The sequence below is a fragment of the Eurytemora carolleeae genome, unplaced genomic scaffold (genome assembly GCF_000591075.1).
Source record: "Eurytemora carolleeae unplaced genomic scaffold, Eaff_2.0 scaffold300, whole genome shotgun sequence".
Lineage (NCBI taxonomy): Eukaryota > Metazoa > Arthropoda > Copepoda > Calanoida > Temoridae > Eurytemora > Eurytemora carolleeae.
The window spans coordinates 303,149-313,815 of NW_019396225.1; the positions used below are offsets into that span (position 1 = coordinate 303,149).

Here is a 10,667-nt window from a genome sequence, read left to right on the forward strand (position 1 = left end):
CAGAGATTTTAACCTAACCTAACCCTTTAAATAAATAAATACTAATTTGGTCATGTACAAAATTGATAGGATGGGGGGGGGGTCCAAAAATCGTTCACTAGGGCAGACCCTTAAATCGTTGTTTTAGATTTTAAATTTACTTTGTTTAAGATTTAATATGTCGCTGAAGTGCAAGGACAATCGATTAAGGTGTGTATTAGAGTAACCAAGAATACGAATGTTTTAAATGTCGTCTTCGTTGGCAAGATGGTATTTAATCTATTTCTACAATTAGTGTCTGATCAATTGCTCAATCCCGGAGAAATATTTTTATCCCCCCCCCCCTACATCGAAAACTGAACATGAAATTTTTTTTATTATTATAGGTTAGGTTAGGACCATTTCTGTCTAGGGGGACGAGCGTTAGAACAGGCTAGGGGCCGAGCACTGTGGTCACAAGTCACACATTGACCCTGTACATTTTTATGAAGGGGGGCCTAAAATCCTTATCAATGTAATTAGCCGAACGATTTTTTCGAGGGGGCTATAATGAAATTGAGGAGAATCGATATAATCCCACACTAAAAAGTTTAACTAACTTTGTAGCTTCAAGGTCTCTTTTTTTCATTTGTGTCCACAAATAAACATCTAAATGCATGCTAGGCAGGCAATTGGTTAATTTACACATGAATATAAACTCAGCTTACAGGGCGATGATTCATATATCATTTGCTTGCTGGGCGGTAATATGTGAAATATTGTTAGTTTATCCTCTCCACAGCTCTCCCCCGAAGGCCTGCTGGATCTAAACGAGGTTGAAAAAATGTATCCTACTGACAATAGTATCAGGTTCTTTAATGATTTTTCTTCATCATTTTAATCAATTTCAAAACTTTTTTCTCTGTTCACTGTCAGCTTTGATTGATTCTGTCTTAATCCTAGAAAAAATATTTATGAAAAATTTAAAAAGTGAAGTTTTTTATAATTTCAGAGGACTTTTCTTCCAGTGCTTGTTTACTCTGAAAATATTTAAGCATACATAGATGTTTGAAAACCTTTTTAAAAGATGTCTTCATCATTTATAATACAAATTTATCTTTAATTCTATCTCTTTAAGAGTAAGTGTGGAAAGTAATCTCGGAGCCGTGCAGGGAAAGAAGATAATACGGATCAAACCATCGGACAGGTTTATTTTTTGTAAGGTTATATATAGTTTGTTTTATGTTGACTAGGCATCTTCTATTTCAACTTAAAATTGTGGCTCTACCTGTCAGCATTTTCTCTGCGAACAATAGAAAACAAAAACAAAAAAGTAGTTTTTTTAATTTGAAATTCTGAGCATCCATGAACCCTTCTTGGGGTCTTGTGAGGCCCCACAAAAAACTCGATTGGTTCAGCCGTTTTTACATTTATTGGATACTAACAAACATACATACAAACAGACTAGCAAAGTGTATAAATAGATATAGGAGGTTGAAATTTCAATGTTATTTTAATAGTTGAACATTCGATTCGAACATATATGGTATACAATTTAGATTTTAATATGTTTGATTCTTTAAGTGGAAATGTTTGATTTTTAGGTGGAAAAATGTTTGCTTCTATGATGTGAAATTTTTCATTTTAAGATTTGAAACTTTTAATTCTGAAATTGGAAATGTTTGATTTTTAAAGTAGAAATGTTTGATTATTATAAGTGGAAATTGCATATTTTAAATGTTAAAATGTTAAGATTGGATATGTTTGATTTTTAGATTATAAATGTTTGCTCCAGGGTTGAGATGATAGTACAGAAGTTTCTGGACAGTATACCTCTGATCTCCCCTGGAAGTTTTATACTGAGGGTGAGAATTTGTCGCCTTTGTATCAGGAGGAAATATTTTTAGTTTTTCTTAGCTTTCAAACATTTTTTTGACAATTTTCCGTAAAGGTTGAAAAAAATGCGTATTTCCACTAGGTAATTGTGTTTTTGAGCTTAATTAAGTTCGTTTCTTTTTGGTTTGTTTTTTCCTATATTTTCTTTTATGGTCAGAATTTGGCATAGTGTTAGAAAATAAAATGTTTTCAAAATTGTTTATTTTAACATTTCCTTTTCTTATATGCAAAAACTAAAAATGATCCGAAAACAAATGTTTTAAAACAATAATTTTTTAGGATTAAAATATTGTAAAGTTTAAAAAAAGAAAATTTTAAAAGAAGAAAGTTTTGGAATCTTGGAAATTAAAGTTCTATTAAAAATCAAAAAGTAAACGCAAACCTAAACGAGAACCAAACTACTTATGAGACTTAACCCCGTCGTGACGCGAAGAAGGAATGAGGGGGGGGGGGAGATTTCGGATATTATCATTTCTTTCTGTTCAGGATAACCAGGGTTTGATTGTAAAGAGTAAGAAGAGTGTTTCTGAAGCTAGGATTAAGGATAAGGATCAACTATATCTTTCAACATTAGGTAAATATAGGGATAAATTGATTTATTGATGAATTGATTTATTGATTAATGGATTGAAAGATTCTTGATTCATTGATTTATTATTGATTAATAGATTAATTGGTTTCTGGATTTCTGGATTTCTGCTTAATTGATTTATGGATTTATGGATTACTTGATTTATGGATCAATTGAATAATTGATTTATGGATTAATTGATTAATTAATTAATTGATTATTTGATTAATTGATTAATTGATTAATTGATTATTTGATTAATTGATTAATTGATTTATGGATTAATTGATTAATTAATTAATTGATTATTTGATTAATTGATTAATTGATTAATTGATTAATTGATTAATTGATTAATTGATTAATCGATTAACTGATTTATGGATCTATTGAGCTATGGATTAACGAAAGAATTAAATGAATGGTTTAATGTATTAAATCATGAATGGATTAACTAAGGATGAATTGTTTCATGAATTCATGAATGGAAGGATCAATCAACGGCTTTGTTTTTCGATAATGTCTTCAAGGACCCTTTATTAGGGTATTATAGGAGACAACCGTTTTTTCATGATAAAACTAATATATTTTTTGTGTTAAATTCATGATTAAATTATTAAATTGAATTAGAATCTGAACGAGCTCTATTCTCCTATACAAACTGGTGTCAGATATCGTGGCTTTGTGCTATATTTTCTATCAGGTTAATTACATAAATTACGCCATAAAGGGACTATAAGCGCATTTCAAGTGACCCTGGGACAAATTTCTTGGATAAAGGAGAAATACCAGGGTTCCAGATGAACGGATTTTAAGCGGATTTAGCCTGTTGTCACGATGGCTGTCGGGCGATTCCAGATTGGGGATCTTTTCTAGATCATTACATAATGATAATAATGGTGGCTATTCCAGATTTACAACGCTTTAGTTTCGCTAAACTGCTCATTTCATTTGTGGTTTCTCTACAAAAATTACTTGCGCATTTCTTCCTTATAAGAAGTAAATGGAGAAATTATCAGAATGAACACTTTTCAAGTCAGGAAATTTACGGTATCCTCCACATTAATCAGATTAATGGTTCAAGGAGGGGAGGAAGGCCAGCCGCATCAATTTCTCGTCCGAACCACATTCTCCTCATTTTCTCGTCCGAGCCACCTCGGAATCCTCGTCCTTTGATTATTTTGTGTTAAAAAGTTTCCAATTCTTAAAGATAAACCTATTGTTTAAAAATCTGGCCACGTTAGGGCATAAAATATGGATGGACTAAAGTATGCCAATGATTATATCATGTTAGAATCTTCAAACCCATGAGAATGATGTCAAACTTTATTTAGGTAAACTTAAATCTCTTCTGCCTCCGTTATGGCTAACCTTCGTGATATAAAATAAATAGCAAAATATTCGGCATACCGTTGCCTATAATTTTTCCCATGGAACCACCCGGTAATATTCTGTGGTTTTCACTATAGTTAACAAAAAAGATTAAAGTTCTATAAACTTGGAATTATTTGCGGCATTATACACCAGGAATATCTGAAAATGCGCGTAAAAAAGGTGAAAATTTTTAAGGACATTAAACTTGAAATCTTTAATTCAGTTGAAACTTTTACTTTGATTTACAAAAAATTGATATTTCATTTATGCCCTAACGTGGCTTGATTCTTAAAAAATATTTTTATAATGAAGGATTAGACACTTAAAAAAAATAATGTTGAAAGGACGAGGATTTTGAGGTGGCTCGGACGAGAAAATGAGGAGAATGTGGCTCGGACGAGAAATTGTTGTGGTTGGCTTTCTCCCCCGCGTTCAACTGTACCGTTGTGACTCGGGCGTTGCCATCTTTGCATGAAGGGTTACTTGAAATTACGCTTACAGTCCCTTTAAATAGAATATAGACGAACTTCAAGTTATCCTCCTTTTCTTAAAGTGGCACCCTGAATTCTGTAATTATATTAACTTGGAAGATATAGACCTTTTTCTAATTGTCAATTTTCTACCTTGTATCCCATACAAGTCTCTTTCTTAAAGAACCCAAAATTGAAATTTCCAATTTTTAGGTAGAAAAACGAGAATATCTACCTCAATTTTTGCACCAAAGTGAGACCCATAAATACGAAGACGGTTTTTAGACTCTATTCATAAAAATAAATAGTCTAAAGAAGATGAAACACAAAAATTGGGCAGTGTACACAGACCCATTTCACATAATAATTTGTTTTTAACCCACAGAGCACAAATACAACGAAATTAATGTCATATTTCTTATAAAATGTGGATTTTGTAAATGATTTATCTAAGAAATGTCTGTTTAAACAAATACAAATAACAAAATCCATAAAGATATTTTTGATTAGAAAAGATTGAAACAACAATTACTCTACATGTTTGTTATTAATTTATTGATATATTTAGTATTCTGGGGGGATGTTTTGGTGCTTATTTCTCCAGTAGTCCTTCACCTTATGTATACGGGGTTGTTGTGGATGCAGGTTCAGTACATACATCAGTGTACACTTACAGGTCAGCTTTTCCTCATCATGTACAGTACATATGTCCGTGTACACTAACAGGTTAGCCTTCCTTAACCATATAGAGTACATATATCCGTGTACACTTACAGGTTAGCTTTCCTTCAACATGTACATTGTACAGTACATATATCCGTGTACACTTTTAGGTTAACTTTCCTTTATAATGTTCAGTACTTACATCCTTACATTACTTATTATATATTTTATTTTACTTTTATTTCTTTCCACTAAATTTTTGACGTAAAACATGTTAGGTTCTTAGGAGATAAGTTTAATGGAACTGGTATCATAGAAGAAGTGTCTTTTTGTGATATGGGAGAGGTAACATTTTCCTAACAAAGTTTAAAGATAGTCTTCGATCATGGATAGCCATCCATATAGTGTCAAAATGTTAATCACTTTAAAGGGTGCGTGACATAAAAGCTTTCTTTAATATGGTTTACCTTTTAACACTAAAAGCTCTAAAGCAAAACCTAAAAGGATTTGACTGAAAAGTCTTTTAAATTGAAACTAGAAGCAAGTAAGATTGGAATATCATTTATTTAGATTTGAAAATCATTTATTTAGATTGGGAGATCATTTGATTAGATTGGAAGATCATTTGATTAGATTGGAAGATCATTTGTTTAGATTGGAAGATCATTTGATTAGATTTGAAGATCATTTGTTTAGATTGGAAGATCATTTGTTTGGAAGATCATTTGATTAGATTGGAAGATCATTTGTTTAGATTGGAAGATCATTTGATTAGATTTGAAGATCATTTGTTTAGATTGGAAGATCATTTGTTTAGATTGGAATATCATTTGTTTAGATTGGAAGATCATTTGTTTAGATTGGAGGATCATTTGATTAGATTGGAAGATCATTTGATTAGATTGGAAGATCATTTGTTTAGATTGGAATATCATCCTTCAAGGAGAACCCTGCTGGAATAAGAGCACTCGTCAATTCTTCTTGTTTAAGGAAATTTATTAATTTTTCATTCGTTTAAATATTTCTTAATTTGCTAAATTTATTTATTTTAAGTTGTTAAGGACAGATCATTATTTATTTTTAAATTTTTTCAGTGACCTTTATTAGGCTTACAATTATTCTCATACCCTTTCTGCAGTGTGCATTGTACACTGTACACAATAAACTCACAGTACTACGGTAATCATTAAAGAGATATTATACAGGGTGTCCCAATAAACATTTTAAATTAAGAGAAGACTTGAAAGAGATCTTAGGATTCCGATATATGGAAAATGACGAAGAGTAAAACTCGCATGAAATTTCTAAAATTTAATCTTCCTTCTTTGTATTTAAAAAATGCACGTTTATATTAAAGATTTGATCAACCTTAGTTTTTTTAATAGATTGGAATAAGAAGTCAAAACTTTTAAGAGTTGTGAATCTGCGATAACAAATTGATCTACATATTCTGCAGTTTAAATTTAAAAGTTTTCACATTGGATATCGAGATCGAGCGTTCATGATTAAATATATGATACTCAACACAAAAACTTTCACCTCTGCACAAATTTCTAAATATCTAAATGTCAATTTTGATGGGGCAAAAACAGTTAACCATATTTTGGAAACTTAACGACTACTTTTATATAATAATGCCGCATGGACAAAGACGATATAGAAGTCTCATGTTTATTGGGACACCCTGTACAGGAATTTTTTCTTTGTTCGTTTTAAATGTTAATTTTATTCCTTTGACAGTCATAAACAATTAATGATATTGAAAAAGTAGGAAAAATGAAATAATTATTCTGAATAATAGAGATTCAGCCCCGCAGATATACTTAAAGGGAAGCCATGTTTTTCCAATGTATCTGGGAGGGTAAGTAAATATATCTGGGAGGGTAAGTAAATGTATCTGGGAGGGTAAGTAAATGTATCTGGGAGGGTAAGTAAATGTATCTGGGAGGGTAAGTAAATATTCTTATCTTGAGATCCTAAGATATAAACTACGGGGGTGCAAGGACGCAGTGCCCCACCACAGACTCGCTGGATATCGGATAACTAAAAAACACCAAGAAAAAATTAGTTATATCTCTTGGAACACCAGACATTTAAAAGATTTTTTGGCGTTTAGCACAAAGTTCAGCCACACCCTTTAATTAAATCCTGCATACGCCCCTGCCATATTGACCTCTGTTAAGGAAAAATTATTTTCTCATGTAAAAATCCCGTGTTCATCTCGTGAAATAAATTCAGGTTTTCCCTGTGTAAAAACTCGGTCTTGGACCCGTGCCTGGTTGGCCCCTCAACTACTGGCTGGATAATAATATTTCTACTGTTAGAACTGCTGGGATGAGAACCCTGCGCCTAGTTGACCCATATACTACTAGCTGGATAATGGGAAACCTGACCAGAGCGCTGGATAGACTGACCGGTCATAACACGGACTCAAGTGTTGTTACAGGAGAGATGGAGGTAGATCTAGACCATAGAGTTTGTTAAGTTTGGAACTCAACCAATAAGAACAGAAAATTCTGCGAAATGTTTTATTGTTATCGTTAAGTAATGGTCGTTTGAAAAATATTAGTTGTTTTGGAAAAATTTCCTCTTAAATATTTATTATTTCTAAATATAATTTTCATTTGTATTCTTGAACGAAAGAATAATTCAATTGATACCCTTAAATATTCATCTATTATTTGTAACATATCTTTTATTGTTACTATTTACGAATGTAAGGGAAGGGGGTTAAAAGATCAATCAGTAAAAGATGAAATAAGCATGATCTAAAATATTATTAAAAAATTAGGCTTTAAGCGACCTTAAGCGTAATTTCAATTGACCCTCCATGCAAAGATGACAATGACAATGACAACAGTACCCTTGAAACCTTAATCGGATCAAAATTGTGGAAGATAACGCCGTTTTCCTGACTTAAAACCGGTTAAAATCTGAAAAGATCTTCTTTGCTTCTTGTAAGCAAGAAATGCGCAAGTCACTTGCAAAGAATCCGCGAATGAAAATATACAAATAAAGACGTGGATATATAAGTCAAATGTAAATCGGGCATTTACATCACTTGAAGTTACGCTTACCGTCGCTTTAACAAGTTAATACCAACTAGACTTGGCATTTAACTTCAAGAGACAATCAATATTAGGACAAACGAAAAGAGTTAAGTCTTTGCCAGAGACTCAAATTAATTTCTTTCCCAATATCTTTTCATCCTGATGATGTATACCTTTGATATTTCTAACAGAACTCAAAGTCAGAATTGTTGATGGTCTACGAGATTGGGTTGCAAAGATTTCGGGATTAGAAAATTTGAGTTTGTGGATGAGACTCAATGTTTTGGACATTTTTCCGACCCCTAATTCAGAAACGGAAATTACTCTTTTGACTATTGTTAAGGGTTTAACTGGTTGGATCTCCACCAACTACCTGGAGGGTCAACTTGGAGATTTCAACATTAAATCCAGTATGTTGGCAGCTCGTGGGCCTAGTACGCTTGGGGCTTTAGACTGGGGAGGGGCTTCTGCTCAGATTACTACAGAGGTTAACGTTCAACGTTTTTAATACCTTATAGACTTATTTAACCAAAAAAAGATATATTTTTCCAAAAAGATTGAAACTAATACCTTAATTAAGTTACTGCTTGGTTTTAAAATGAAAGGGCGTATACAAGTTGTAATGAGGGGGCAAAGCTATTAAATATGTTTACTATATAGTTTAGTTTAATACGAAGAACATTTTAATTTCTCCTCTTCTAAACTCCAACTCATACTTTCCATTTCAAATTGAGGTGCAACGTCATTTTAATTGACCTTTAATTCATTTAAAGATTATGGCTTAGTTTACAATCACGTTAAGAGCGGTTTTATAAGAACTGAACACGTGCTACTCCAATTTTCTAATCCCTGAATCACATAAACGTGATGATTTAAATTTTTGATATTTTAAACTTAAACAATTTTTTATAACAGAATTTTTTAGTTAGAAATATTAACGAGTGTAAGACATCTGAATGCAAAGATATAAGAATTAGAAGATTAGAAGGAGTGTTCAGTTCCTATAAACTAGGGGGGGGGGAATGACACTAACCCTAAAAATTAATTGTTATCCTCTAAAAAAATTATTTCCCAACTAGGGGGGCTTAAATAATTTTTCTTTCTATGGGGGTGGGGGGGGGGGACTTAGCACCCATTGACCCCTAAAAACCTCTGAAACCCATAGATTTCAAAACTCTGCTGAAACTCGACTTTACTTTAGTCGTACCAGAACTCGACTTTAAGCTGAAATTTTTATACCACTTATGGATTTTTCAACTCGCCAAAAACTCAACTTTAAAGTCAAGATTACGTCGACTTTTAAGTCGAATTTTTGTCGAATTTTTCTCGATTTTTAGTCAACCTTTTAGTAAACTTTTTATACCACTTTTATACATCCATCTAAATTGTCACACCTATACATATTCATCGTCACTACTTCTTGTTCCAAGTGTTTGATTAGTAAGGAACTGGAATGAAAAAGCCGACTTTATTAAGACTTTTTGTTCCAAGTTTGTGGACTAGTTATCAAAAGTCTACTTTTATCCGAATATAAGTCGACATTTTCTAAAATAGTTCAAACACTGATTAGATAAATGTATTATAGGTGGCTAAAGAGGATGCTACGCATAACATTACTCTCTATGGGAAAAATTACAATCTCAGGACATTATCTCATCTTTGTTTTGGACAGGTTAGTTTTTTATACTTAAAGTAAACAAGGCATCTTCGATTTTAACTTTTAATTGTTGCCCTATCTCCGTCAATTTTAATTTTTTTAAATTATCAAACAATAAAAAAAATGTTCAATATTTTTTCGTGGATTTTAAAAAATCTATTTTGAACTTCCACAAAACCTTCAATTGAGGTGCTACGAAAAATTTGGGCCGAACTAATTCAGTCGTTTTTACCTTCATTTAATATAAACAGACAAACATATATTTTGTTTAATATACTTTATTAGTTTACCAGCTTGATAACCTTGTGTTGCACACTCCCAGTGTACTCATAGTTACTTTCCTTTTAAAATACGATTTTAGCTATTTTTCTTATGGACCCACTCAACTTAGAAACAGAGATTACAACTATATACATTTATATAAATTTTTCTTGCCTGGTTCATTGGATCCATAATTTACCAGATTCTCAATTCAAAATAGAACTGGGATGTATATGTATAGCAGTAACCCGTCCATGACTGATGATGAAGGATTCTTCCAAGGCCTTCTACGAAAGTAGAACCTAACCATTACAAAATTATTATTCAATGATCAGAGAAAAATGGTGTAATGGTTTGGAAAGGGAAATTATTTTTCATTACAAGTCCATGTTCATATCCATGTCCATGGACATTCTTCGAAAATCAATTCTGGAAAAATAAAGTCTCTCAACGATTTCTTATTTTAGAAAGAAGCCTTGTACCGACATAGATCAGCACTTGTTGAAGAGTATTATAAAAACAGTTCTACTCTACCATCTAGGTTAACATTTTTGCACAGTTATTGGGCTGCAGGAAAAAATGATTGATTCTTTGCCACAAACTCTCATTTTCTTAGATCTTTCAAATTATGAATTTTGTCACATCAAATAAAAGTTTGAATTAGAAGATGTTCAAACCATCAGACTGCAAAGATACAGGGATAAAAAATTGGAGTTTATTGCAAAAACTCAATTCCGGATTTACTAAAACTGGAACATTCGGCCCCT

At 32.1% G+C, this 10,667-nt stretch overlaps 1 protein-coding gene across 1 annotated transcript; it reads left to right on the forward strand.

The window, feature by feature from the left end:
* Positions 1-91: 91 nt before the first annotated feature.
* LOC111698682 (ectonucleoside triphosphate diphosphohydrolase 8) lies at positions 92-10,441 on the forward strand (the record flags this gene model as incomplete). The annotated part of the gene is made up of 14 exons (XM_023469081.1): positions 92-189; positions 745-828; positions 1,097-1,165; positions 1,754-1,823; positions 2,341-2,428; positions 3,056-3,128; positions 4,838-4,945; positions 5,211-5,277; positions 5,855-5,922; positions 6,734-6,793; positions 7,257-7,389; positions 8,326-8,469; positions 9,568-9,654; positions 10,368-10,441. Coding segments are annotated over exons 1-14 (1,157 nt in total), but the record flags the coding sequence as incomplete, so codon positions are not given.
* Between the last annotated feature and the right edge of the window lie 226 nt (positions 10,442-10,667).